Source organism: Phoxinus phoxinus (assembly GCF_949152265.1).
Source record: "Phoxinus phoxinus genome assembly, chromosome: 18".
Lineage (NCBI taxonomy): Eukaryota > Metazoa > Chordata > Actinopteri > Cypriniformes > Leuciscidae > Phoxinus > Phoxinus phoxinus.
Window position 1 is genome coordinate 13769868 of NC_136893.1, and position 13263 is coordinate 13783130.

Consider the following 13263-nt stretch of genomic DNA (forward strand, 5'->3'; position numbering starts at 1 on the left):
GGGTCTGGCGTATCACATCTTCCTCTTCACAATTCCCCATAGATTTTCTATAGGGTTAAGGTCAGGCGAGTTTGCTGGCCAATTAAGAAGAGGGATACCATGGTCCTTACACCAGGTACTGGGAGCTTTGGCACTGTGTGCAGGTGCCAAGTCCTGTTGGAAAATGAAATCTGCATCTCCATAAAGTTGGTCAGCAGCAGGAAGCATAAAGTGCTCTAAAACTTCCTGGTAGACGGCTGCGTTGACCTTGGACCTCAGAAAACACAGTGGACCAACACCAGCAGATGACATGGCACCCCAAACCATCACTGACTGTGGAAACTTCACACTGGACTTCAAGCAACGTGGATTCTGTGCCTCTCCTCTCTTCCTCCAGACTCTGGGACCTTGATTTCCAAATTAGATGCAAAATTTGCTCTCATCAGAAAAGAAGACTTTGGTCCACTGTGCTTTATTAAATCCAGAGTCAACGCAGCCGTCTACCAGGAAATTTCCAGAGCACTTCATGCTTCCTTCATTTTCCAGCAGGATTTGCACCTGCCCACACAAAATAACCAAAACCTGGTTCAATGACCATGGTATTACTGTGTGATTTCATGTAATATTCTAATTTTCTGGGATTTTGATTTCGTGGGTTTCATAAGCTGTAAGCCATAATCATCAAAATTATAACAAATAAAGGCTTGAATTTTGATGATATTCTAATTATATGACCAGCACCTATATATATATATATATATATATATATATATATACACACACACACACACATACATACATACAGTGATTTCTAGAAGAGGACGAGTTTGCATAATGTCTATAAACAGATAACATGAGGCAAGACAAAATTAAAAGTGAAAAGTAGAGCCGAGACACATTATAAAGAAAACAGACGTCATTTCAAGGAGAAGGAAGGTTAGAGTTTTTGACTAAAGATTACGAGGGCATAATTTGAAGAAAAAAAATTTGTGCGCATGGATAAATCCTATAACAAACACTGCAACATTCTGTTAAAACAAAACAAGATTTGTTGATTTTGATTCCATGGTGCCTAAATATTTTCAAAAAATGTTTTCCAGAGACATTATTTAAAAAGTCTTTATTAAATGGGCATTTTGAAAAGTATTTACAGACAGATTTCTGTGTTCTCAGGCAGGGCATGACACCCGTCTGGTCTGATTTGTTACAGCACAATGGGTGAACAATGACATATCAGATTAAAGGGTATTTCCATAAACTGCAGGAGTCAGAGATATCATTCCTGGACAGTACAGGAGACAAAGGTTTAGGAAGGAAACTAAAAAAAAAAAGAAAGAAAAAAAGCAGGGAGTTACAGTTAGGAAAGGTAGTATGGCTCTTAATGTATAGACATTGTATTGCAAGAGCCAAAGCAACTAAGTCAACTGACTTAACACTCCAATAAAGTTGCGTTGTTAAGCCACCGGTGACACTTTTCTCTTAGGTTTCAATAAAGTTAAATAATCTCTTATAGGATATTCTGCAATCCAGTCATAGAGGTGTTTTTCAAATGATCTTGAAGCCATACTTCATGTAAGCTTAACATTGCACCATCATTCAGTTAAAAACCTATTCACTGATACACAACTTCATTCATTCGCTCATATTTCCTCACAACAACCTGAGTTCCTACATAAGTAAAATAAAAGCAAGAGAGAGAGAGAGAGAAAAGAAAATGGCCAACAGCAGATCTGACGAGGAAGTGAGGCGAGGGGAACCAGCAAAATCATCCCCCCCCCGTCTCACTCCCTTCGGTTCTTCCCAGCACAACAAACATTTACAGAACTCATCCTTCTGTTGGATTTCACTTAAAAATGCAGATCTAAAACTGACTACCTTTTTCAAATTATATAAAAGGCATAGAAATGGGTTAAAAATGCCATTTGCTGCAATCATTTAATTCTGGACTAGTTTTTGTTTTTATTATTTTTACTTCATGTAGAAATCAGGACAGTCAGAGGAAGACTCTTAAGTAAAACAATAACAACAACAACAAAAAATAACCGTAAACAATAAAGAACTTAAAGTCAGCTTAAGTTTCCGCATTATACCCTCACCGTTTCTTACCCATTTAAAAACATATGGCAATTAGCAGACCGAGCCAGTAATAACCAAAATTAAAACAAAAGAAACTCAAGCAATAGAAAAGCTTGAGAGAACAGTGTGGAAGGGAGGTTTGAATAATTAGTGATATTTCTAGAATTATTGCTGAAGGAAGCTGGTGCCTCATACCATCCTTTTATCGGTTCAAGCACATCCAGCACTTGTTATCTTCCATTTCAAATGTCTCTTCAGAGGGCTTGCTTGCATGACTTTTCAGGCTGGCTGCCAGTGATGGCTGAGTTATGTGAGGAAGGGTCAATAGTTCTGTTTCGATTCTCTCTATTTTGATTTTGAGGGGCGGGGGCTGGACATCACAGTGAGCAGTGTCCGGAAGCGAGGTCCTCATCACAGTGTAAAAAGCAGGGAACGTTCCCCATCCGCTCCTCTGGATCATGTTTCTTTCCCCCCCGTTACATTCCACACACACCGTGAGGGATTCGAGGGGGTTTTATACTTATTTGAAAAACATCCCACATCCTAAATATTGATAAAAATGATTCGATTTTCAATCGTATTTTGGGAGACCGTATTTCACTATCGCCTCTCGCTTCCTCCCAGGAAAGGCTGCTATTCCTATCTGCGCTGGTGAAAGCCTTGTGTACCATCTGGACCTGCTGGCTGTCGAACAACATGGTTTCCTGATCGGTTTTCCTCTGAAAGTGTATGGCTGCTTCCACGTGGAGATCTGAATGAGGATAGAAAATATGTAAAATATCAAATCAATAATATCAAAAGCATTTTGACATTTAAAAGCAGCCATTCCTAAATAAGAAAATTGCTGCATCCTTGGTTCTGGAAGTACTTTTGCATTAAATCTCTTCAGATATTAGAGATTTGCATTAAATCTCTTCAGATATTATCTTAATATGCTCACCAAGGCTGCACTTGTTCAACAATACAGTAATACTGTGACTGACACACACACACACACACACACACACGTTCAAAAGTTTGGGATTGGTAAGATTTTTTATGTTTTTAAAATAAGTCTTATGCTCACCAAGGATGCATTTATTTAATTGATTAAAAATACAAATATAAACAGTAATATTGTTAAATATTATGACAATTTAAAACAACAGTTTTCTATTTGAATAGCCTATATTTTTAAATGTTATTTATTCCTATGATGCAAAGCTGAATTTTCAGCATCATTACTCCAGTCTTCAGTCACATGATCCTTCAGAAATCATTCTAATACGCTGATTTGATGCTCAAATTATTATAATCAAATTATTATAAGATTATAATCAATCTTGAAAAGTTTTGTTTTTCAGTGCACAATTTTTTTTTGAGTTCTTCGATGAATATAAAATTATATTTCATTTATTTGAAATAGAATCTTTCGTAACATTATAAATGTCTTTACTGTAACTTTTGATACATTTAATGCATCCTTGAATAAAAGTATTGATATTATTGTTTGTTTGTTTGTTTTTTCACACAAATGCAGCCTTGGTGAGCATAAGAGACTTCTTAAAAAAAATAATGTTTTATTGATCCCAAATGTTTGAATGGCAGTGTATATTTGGAAAGATAAGCCACTATAAAAAAGGCACTGTTGAGCAGCAAACAGGTATTTGAAGTCGCTGGTGTCTCTGGGGTTGTCAGTTGTTGCATTTCTGCCACCCCTAACCAAAGCTCACAAAGTGAAACGTTTACAGTGGTTTAGAAATACATTTTAAAAAAAAAAATTGATGGAGAGGTTCGTGCGACTTCAAATAGGCTACCTGTTTGCTGCTCAACAGTGGCTTTTTCATAGCTGCCCTTTTAATACAATTAATTTTTTTGACAAACTTTCCTTAAACTAACCTTTATCTGACAAGAGTTCTTCTGTGCTCTAAATTACTCACAAATATTTTGATAATTCGATAATCTCTATTCAGTTTTTGCAAGATATTAGTTGGTTTCAACTTTTATGCCTTTTGCAAGACATTGCACCATTTCATGCTTTTCCTCTTCAGAATGACCTTATCCTACTAATGTCGAACAGTGTGTGTACACACACACACACACACATACACACACTGAAGTTGAAATCGGCTTCTGGCTTCTACAGAAACATAAATAGCACACAATCTCAGATCTAACGGTACGTTCACACGGGGCTTCAGCGTCAACGCTTGACGGAAGGCGTGGCTGAAGTTTGGCAGACGCCATGGTCATAGCAGCGTCAGCCAATGAAATTAGACAGGAATGACAGGATGAACGTGATGAACGTGATTGGCTGCCGCCTGGCTACTGTATTTGCATAGAGCGATCCTGATTGGCTGACGCTTCCGTCTGCGGCGCTTCACTGGCGTTGCTCGCGGCAGAAGTTGAAAAATTCTCAACTTCTGCCGCGAGCAACGCCAGTGAAGCGCCGCCGACGGATCCACAATCCTTTTCGGCAACGCTTGACGTCACCCATTCAAAGTCAATGGGAAGCGTTGACGCTCACGCCCCGTGTGAACGTACCGTAATGGTGAGAATGCATGGGAAAGGTTAAACATTATCATAATTTGTACTTTTAGCTTCCAGAACCATGACAAGCTTTGCTCTATTCACCATGTCAGTATTTTACCGGTCTGAAATGGGTTTCTCCTGTGGTGTGTCATCAGGAGTAGCACTGCCAAGGATTCTCTTCCTGGCCTCTGCGTATTCTGCCTCTCGCTGAGCTAAGGATTTAACTTGCGGGGAGGGTCGAGTCTGCGTCACAGACGATCCTAAAGATCCATTACTGGAGGGTCGCTTCAAAATACGAATCTGTGGTGGGGGTGCCGCGGGGAGGGAGTCATCCTGGATTACGATTGCTGTTCTCATCGGAGAACGACTCGAACTGCCACTTGAAAGTCTGGAAGAGCATAAAACATTTTTTTTATGATTATTAGACTAAATCAAGACGAATTGAGCAAAAATATGGACACAAAACACAGGAATGACCACCTGACATACCTCTCTTTCTGACTGATTCGAAGCTTTTCCTCTAGTCTTCTCTCCATTTCCTAAGTTCAACGTTTAGACAAAAATAATAATTAAAACTTCTACTGGAGAAATATATCAATCTTCCAAAACAGTACATGCAGGCTCCTTCAGGGAGGGGCCTCTGAAGCAGCAGCAAGTTTTCAATTTCACAAAGTTATTTATACATCCATAGTGCCATGGCTAAATTAATGACCGGGCCAAATTACATAGTGCTGCTTGAGTAGGTAGACAATATAAGGTTTTTCTAAACAGACAGAGGAAACATACAAATGGAGGAAAATGTGTTTACAGAGCCTAATGGCAGGGGTGTGGACATTACTCCCAAACCTTTAAGAACAATAAGTCTCGGAATTCAATATTTGAAAGCAGATAAATTACATATTGCTTTATCAAATATACTCACTAAATCGGAGCGAAGAAAACAGGAGACAGGGTAAACCAATTTTTTCTATTAAAGGGTACCGTTAAAGGGACAGTACACCCAAAAATTTTAATTCTGTCATTTAATCATACACTCCATTGTAAACCTGTATGACTTTCTTCTGTGAAACACAACATGTTAGACAGAATATCATTCTCAGTCACAATTTACTTTCAATGTATTGACAAAAATTGTAATGAAAGTGAATGGAGACTGCTGAGACTGTCAGTCAATAAGATTCTGCCTCAACATAATCTATGATGTCAGTTGTACAGATGAAAACATTTAAGTAAAGTGAATCAAAGTTTTTATTTATTTTATTAAATAAAGATTTGCAAACACATTACCCCACGTAACATTTACAACAGACCCCAAGAGAAACTGAAAACTTGTGAAAACCGCCTGTTGACTGTCTGAATGGGGACTAACCCACCTCGATACTCGCTATTTCCACATAAAATCAACTCTGTCTAACTGTTACACATATTAAGACACGATTACAATACTTTATTTATGCACAGCCAACATGTCTCAGTGCATTCGGCAGCCATCTTTGGGTTCTGGCGCGATGGCAAAGAAAGATTTCCTCCTTTTTAAGCATCAGAAGTTGCACCGGCTAACTAGCATTAGTTAGCAGGTAGTTTATGTCCTTTGCTTAGAACACAAATTGTTTTACGTGACTCACGAACGTGCCGCTTCACCAACTGCCATCATCAAAATCGCCTCTATTTTTAACTAACGTTACTGGTTTAGAGTATAAATATCCCACAACATCTGTTTTGGGACCAGTTTCCCTTTAACTGCGGCCTACCACCCAACTCTAAATACACAGGCGTGACTAGCGAGCTAGCATGAAGCCAGGGCATGAATCGCCCTAAAGCTCCACGCGAGGCTGTCTACACTGAAAACACAGTTTGTGCAAGCGCGGAGAAAGCGCAACTAGCCCATATTTACCCCACTGTCGGCGGCCTCCTCCCAGCTCTCGGCGACCTCCTCATCATCCATGTTTCCACTCTTGGCTAACTAGGGGCTTCCCTCAGTCCACACGCTCACGCACATTTTCCCTCTACAGCGTCAGTGAGCCGCTTAGTGAGGTCGAGTTTTACACAGTAGCGCCACCTGCTGCAGGGAGGATAGAGATAACGTCACTGACTGTACAGGAGCGTATGGACAGTAGAAATTCATTAAAAAAAACACAAAAACAAACAAACAAAAAAACAGGAGAAATTCATTTCAAGAGCCAAATTTGGGAAGTTTAAAAAAAAAAAAAAAAAAACCGTCTTAGCAAACCATTAGATAATAAAATAGCTAATATAATACTGTTTTCCCCTATTTTAATTAACCGTCAAATAAAATAAAAAAAGTTTCCGTTTCTGCTTTTACCCTATTCATGGAATGCCAGATGTTAAACTGATGGACAGGGAAAATGCACATATACACTTTTATTCATCATACATAGTAGTAGGCTACAGACGTAAGTAACAATAAAATTAACTCATTGCAGTGCATCAGTTAAAACGACAACAACAAAACACTAATCATTTTTATTAAAACAAATAAAGAAATAAAACAGTCTGCTTTACTGTTTGTTGTTCAGATTACATCTTTAGGCCTATTTATTATTAAGTAGTTTATGAACTGCTCTTACACTTTATTAAGTAGAATATTAATTATTTTATAGGTTATGTCAAGGCTATATTTTTGTCTTATCCTGTAGTTTTAGCATATATCTTATATAATTCTCATATAATAACGATAAAAATGGTTTTAAAATAGTTTCGGGTAGCCTAAAGCAGACAGAGTGCGCATTAGGCTACTGCGCATGCATTTCGTTGACAAGCAGTGTACCAACCGGTACCACCCATAGACTGGTACCACCCCAACCGTCTATGCCAGTAACGACCAAATAAAACGTAAAATACAAATATCACCTGACCGGTCGGCTCCAGTCTACAGTTCTCAAGGTATTTGCTAATAGGAATTAAATACTCATAAAAAAGCATTGCCTATTTAATGTGTTTCGCTTGTACTAAATCGTTTAGCAACAGCATAATACATCATAAATGTCATCATAGCGAGCGATGACAATTGGACTCACAAAAGATCTTGTAAAAACATGCTTTGGTTAATAACTATGAAACTTAATCACAGCTCATTATTAGGGAAATATGGATGGGACAATACGCGATGCGATGAGTCAAGTGCAGGGTATCCCATTACCAGAGCGGGTGGTGAAGTTCTGGGCAAGAGTTGAGCGCTTCCAGGCGTCAAAAGAGGATTTGCTCATTGTCACATACCCTAAAGCAGGTAAAGTACAGAAGAAGAAAACAACATGACAAAAACAACACAACTCAATTTAAATATTTAAATAATAATATCATATCGTCTGTAAAAGGAACCACATGGACACAGGAAGTAGTGGATACCATCCTGAATGAAGGAAATGTGGAAAAGTGCAGGCGCGCGCCCACTCAGGTGCGCATGCCGTTCTTAGAGATGACCTCTGCAGACGGTTTAAATGCTGGTATGTTTTATAGAACACACACACACACACACACACACACACACACGTGGTTTACGGGCACTCTCCACAGGTGTAATGTTTTATACCGTACAAACTTCTATCCCATACACCCAAACCTACACCCCTAAACTTTTTTTTAATGTTAGCATTTCTTTTTATAAAAAAAAAAACAAATAATGTTTTGTATGTTTTTAAGTCCTTGTAAACCATGAATACATTGTAATACCTATGTCATTATACACATTTGTGCCCTCATAAACCATAGGCCATATATACAAGAACACACACAGACACACACACACATAGGCTACATATATACGAGGTATCCTTAATGCATCTTAAATTATTAAACTGTGCAATGTTTTAGGTATAACTAAGCTGGAGGTTATGGATCCGCCTCGTGTTATCAAGACTCATCTTCCTATCCAACTTGTGCCTTGTTCTTTCTGGGAGGCTGGTTGCAAGGTTAAAATAAGTTTTTGTGGGCTGTACTGAAACATATTAAGTTATTTTACGTGAATGCCAACCCCACCTGCATTTCTCCATAGGTTATATATATGGCCCGTAATCCGAAAGACACTGTGGTTTCATATTATCATTTTGACCGCATGAATCTAAGCCAGCCAGAGCCCGGCACTTGGGAACAATATCTGGAAAAGTTCATGACAGGGCAATGTGAGTCATGCTGCAGTTAGACCATTCATTCATTACACCAATTGCCTTATTCTGTGTCGTGTAAAATGTGAATGGCCTAAATGATGATGACTTGAATGAACTAATGACTGAATCATTTTTTCAGTGGCTTGGGGATCCTGGTATGACCATGTCAAAGGATACTGGAGGGAAAGGCAAAACAAGAAAATCCTTTACACATTCTTCGAAGACATGAAAGAGGTAAATCTGCTTTCTACAATAAATATATATTTTCCTATAAAAAAAGTCTCACTACTTCAGTCTTAGTTTGACTATAAATTACTTGACTTACTAATGATCTTTGCAACAGAAGTGAATCAATCAAAACGAACTTTAGCTGGACAATAACTTTATTCTAGAGCTGCTGTAAAGCCCAAACAATCTCTGTTACTGTAATTTCCTATTATCACTGTAAAGCTACTTTGAAACAATCTATATTGTTAAAAGCGCTATATAAATTAAGGTGGCTTGACTTGACTATAATTTATTTATAATTTCAGGACCCTGTTTGTGAAGTAACCCACATTGCTCAATTCCTCGGAAAGCAGTTATCAAAAAGTGTGATAGATCACATTGTGCAAGTGACAGCTTTTTCTGCTATGCGAGAAAACCCCATGGCAAACTACTCAACTATCCCAGACACAATCTTTGATCGTACCGTCTCTGAGTTCATGAGAAAAGGTTACTTCATTTTATTTTTTAAGTACAATTGAGCAACATGGCCTGAATGATTTTTCCTATTCTTTTTCTCAATTTGTATTTGTTATATTTTATAGGTGAGGTTGGTGACTGGAAGAATCACTTCAAGGCAGAAGAGGATGCAGCTTTTGATGAACATTACTGCAAATTAATGGCTGATTGTGTTATTCCAATACGGTTCACAATATGAAAGATTCACAGGGAGTGTCTCTATTTCCTAGCTCAGGAAAGACTATTACAATTTCCTAAATACATTAATATATTAATTATTCATGTTGAACATGTAATATTTGCTTCTATTATTGTGTCTACCTGTGCACTGACCAACAGAATATAATATTAATGTAGGCTACTGTAAATGGGTGGTAGCTGTTAAGTGAACACAACTCTTGTATGCAGGGTAAAGTTCAAGTGCCCTCATGAAATCAATGGGACATACATGTTATCTCCAGAACTGGAAATAAACCCCACCAGAGGGCATAAATGTTTTATTTTATTTTTTATTTTTTTAAGTTTCACAACTTTGAATCACAGGAACAAACCTCAGAAAAAAAACCTCTTGAAATACATGAATAGATTAAAACTTTGTGCTATAATAAATCAAATCTACATACAGTTGTAAAAAGTGATCAAGGCCTAAGTGACCTTTGAGACCTACCAAACCTCCAACTCTCATATCTGCAAATAATAAAGGTCTTTCACGTGAGTGAGGTTCGCAAACAACGCGACACAAAAATAAGGTCAGTGATATTGATGATTTTGATTTGTTAAGGTTTTTTGTGTGTGTGTGTGTGTGGCCAATTTGACTATCTAAACAATATTTGGAGCATTTAACAATTTTTCACTTTCATAGGCATGTTGTCCTTCATTTCCTGGTTTGTGCCAAGTGTTCCTACGTGGCTAACACCAAGTGCTATTCCTTTACACAGTATTTTACAAGGTAACTCATGAAATGAATGATCTGTCACAAATGTCAAATAATAAAGAAGTTAATTCATTGATATATATATTATATTGATAATAATGTATTTTATCTAATGTAATAAAAAGAAAATGATCTGTTGGTATAATCTTACTCTGTCTACATTGTATATATACATTTATTTAATCAAATAAAAATATTTCACATATTTCAAACATTTTTGTATGATACTATTCAAACATTTTTGGTAAGATTAAAAAAGAGAGAAATTAATACTTTTATTAATCTGCATTGGATTGATAAAAAAGTGGACAGTGAGGACATTTATAAATAAATACATTAATACATTTAATAAATAAATCTAATAAATGCGGTTCATTGAACTTTCTATTAAACAAAGAATCCTGACAAAAGTATCACCATTTGAACAAAAATGTTAAGCAGAACAACTGTTTCCAACTTTAATAATAAGAATAGGCTAATAGTAGAATAATAAATAGTAGAAATGAGCAGCAAATCAGGATATTAGAATTTACATTTACATTTATACATTTGGCAGAAGCTTTTATCCAAAGCGACTCACGTTGCATTTAAAGGGACACATTTTACATTCTTATCAGTTATCAGAATGATTTTGTAAAGATCATGTACACTAGACTGGAGTAATGATGCTGAAAATTCAGCCATCACAGGAATAAATTACATTTTAAAATATATTCAAATAGAAAACATTTATTTTAATTTGTAATATCTTAATATTTCACAATATTAGGCTACCGGTACTATTTTTACTATATTTTTGATTAAATAAATGCAGGCTTGGTGAGCATAAGAGACTCCTTTTAAAACATTAAACAATGTGTCTAAACTTTTGTTGTGTTGTATGTAAATCCCAGGGCTTGTGGGAGCGTGTGCGATCTGGGTTCTTCGTAACCTTTTAAAAACATACTTGTTTGTTGAGGCACAAAGGTAAGCCGGCCTATTAGTTAAGCTATTTAACCCATACTGCTGGGTTGAAGATATCTCCATTTGGATGGAGATGTTTTTGTATTGATGTTTTTTGCACATTTCACTTGTCTGTCCTTTTAAGTATTGCAGATCCTGAAACAGACCTTATACAAAAGAACAGACTTAATGGTGGACTAAAAGAGAAAATCCAGTTCTGGATCCTTACGGTGGTTCTTTCCGTTGTGGGGTCCCGTGTTGCATCACTGGTAGTTTTAGAGTTTTCCCTTAGAGCCATTTCAGCACGGATCACAGGACGATCAGTACGAACAAAATTCATTGTGACATTTCATACATTTGTGACAAGTTGTTATCATTCTAGATAAATCACCCCTGTTCTTTTTGTTTAGGACTCGATAATTGACCCATTGTTACTGCAGCTTGTTCTGTGCCAGTTCTCTTTGGGCTGCGCACTGACCTGCAGCCTAAATTTCCTCCATGAGGGGGCACCGCAAGGCTGGCTAAGCCTCCTCCTTGCAGTTGGACTGAGCTGGTTCTTGGCTAGCCGATGCAGCAAAGTATGGCAACATGTAAAGACAATGTATCCAGTACATAGCGCACAGCGCTATTGTGGACTTTGCATTGGACTCTTAACCACTGGCACTTCTATATTAACCTGGCTCTGCAAAGCCCTTATTATAACTTTTAGTGTATCTGGAATTGCTGCCATATCAAATATAAACAAACACTTTCTGTCAACCACTGAGGCTCTACGATTTTGGACCCCTCTTACAATCTGCTACACTCTACTGGTTGTGTATATGAATGGTAAGACAAACAAAAACTATAAGACTAAGTGGTTTCATCACTGGAATTCCCTTGACAAAGAATATAAACATTCATGCATTCAGAAAATCATATTAGGCTATGTATTATATAGCATAAAAATGTTTGGGGTTGGTAAAGATTTTCAGTGTTTTTTAAGAAGTCTCTTATGCTCACCAAGGCTATAATAGAATATATTAAACTGTTACTGATGACGAACCTGAATTTTCAGCATGAATTATTCCAGTTTTCAGTGTGACATGATCCTTTAGAAATCAATATGGTGATTTGGTGCTCAAGAAAAAATTCTTACCATTGATGCAAAAAAAGTTGTGCTGCATGCATAATTGAAACATGTGATAGCCTACCTTATTTTCTGTATTATTTGATGAATAGAGAGTTCAAAAGAACAGCATTTATTTTAAATAGAAGTCTTTTGTAACAGTATAATTTTATTTACTGTCACTTTTAATCATTTTAATGTGTCCTTGCTAAATAAAGTAGGAAAGTATAATTTCGTTAAATTTAAAAAAAAAAAAACACTAATCCCAAACATTTTAACTGGATATAAGTTGCTACATTTCATGCCAACATTGTCTAATCATGAATCTATACTATACTATTATTTCAGAGGATCGCTATCAACAGCCTGGCCAGCAGATTCTCAATACAGTTGTTGTGCGACTGGGTGGGCTTTTTGTGTTACTGATTACAGTAGGCAGTTGGTCAGATGTACTCCATGTTCTAATCTGTTTCATTGGTGAATCTGCGTGCCTGTTACCATCTCAAGACCTTTTGGAAGTCATATATCAGGTTAGCACTAATAATGGACTGTTTGGTGTTTTAGTCTGATCCCCACAGCATACATAGATTAGATTTTGTGGGGAAATATTATGAGCATTACATTTAATAACATACTGTATTTTTACAGCATGCCACCTACATGCGGCCCATTAAGAAGACCTGGAGACCGGAGAGAACAAAAGAAACTGGAAAAATCTGATCTGATATATATATATATATATATTTGTTTTGTTTTTCAAGAAAAAAATAAATATTCAGTAAATACCATCTAACACAACCCCATGAGGGTCTCTGGTTTATCTGAAAAAATGTACATCCGAGTAGCTAAAACTAGAGAGAGATTTT

General features: G+C 36.9%; 2 protein-coding genes across 2 annotated transcripts; one reads left to right on the forward strand and one right to left on the reverse strand.

The window, feature by feature from the left end:
* Positions 1-1300: 1300 nt before the first annotated feature.
* szrd1 (SUZ RNA binding domain containing 1) lies at positions 1301-6623 on the reverse strand. Its single transcript, XM_079587923.1, has 4 exons — positions 6461-6623; positions 5056-5105; positions 4685-4954; positions 1301-2806 (listed from the first exon to the last, which is right to left on the reverse strand). The coding sequence occupies exons 1-4, from the start codon at positions 6509-6511 to the stop codon at positions 2695-2697; spliced, it is 483 nt and encodes a 160-aa protein (XP_079444049.1). The 5' UTR covers positions 6512-6623; the 3' UTR covers positions 1301-2694.
* A 759-nt stretch (positions 6624-7382) lies between these two features.
* Positions 7383-13200, forward strand: LOC306986021 (uncharacterized protein). The gene is made up of 14 exons (XM_079588854.1): positions 7383-7470; positions 7658-7813; positions 7902-8030; positions 8398-8495; positions 8579-8705; positions 8830-8924; positions 9224-9404; positions 9500-9583; positions 10276-10362; positions 11241-11313; positions 11435-11612; positions 11700-12117; positions 12746-12927; positions 13046-13200. Exons 2-14 carry the CDS (start codon positions 7675-7677, stop codon positions 13115-13117), a joined length of 1863 nt encoding a protein of 620 aa, XP_079444980.1. The 5' UTR covers positions 7383-7470; positions 7658-7674; the 3' UTR covers positions 13118-13200.
* The last annotated feature ends 63 nt before the right edge of the window (positions 13201-13263 follow it).

Bases quoted from the DNA above. Each gene is read 5' to 3' on its own strand.
- szrd1 (XM_079587923.1), bottom strand. From the start codon at position 6,511: ATGGATGATGAGGAGGTCGCCGAGAGCTGGGAGGAGGCCGCCGACAGT. The intron at 4,955-5,055 runs GTATGTCAGGTG...ATGCTCTTCCAG, and splicing joins CGAATCAGTCAGAAAGAGAG to ACTTTCAAGTGGCAGTTCGA. The intron at 2,807-4,684 runs GTAAAATACTGA...ATCCTCATTCAG, and splicing joins GAGAAACCCATTTCAGACCG to ATCTCCACGTGGAAGCAGCC.
- LOC306986021 (XM_079588854.1), top strand. From the start codon at position 7,675: ATGGATGGGACAATACGCGATGCGATGAGTCAAGTGCAGGGTATCCCA. The intron at 9,584-10,275 runs GTGTTATTCCAA...TCACTTTCATAG, and splicing joins CTGCAAATTAATGGCTGATT to GCATGTTGTCCTTCATTTCC. The intron at 11,314-11,434 runs GTAAGCCGGCCT...TGTCCTTTTAAG, and splicing joins TTGTTTGTTGAGGCACAAAG to TATTGCAGATCCTGAAACAG.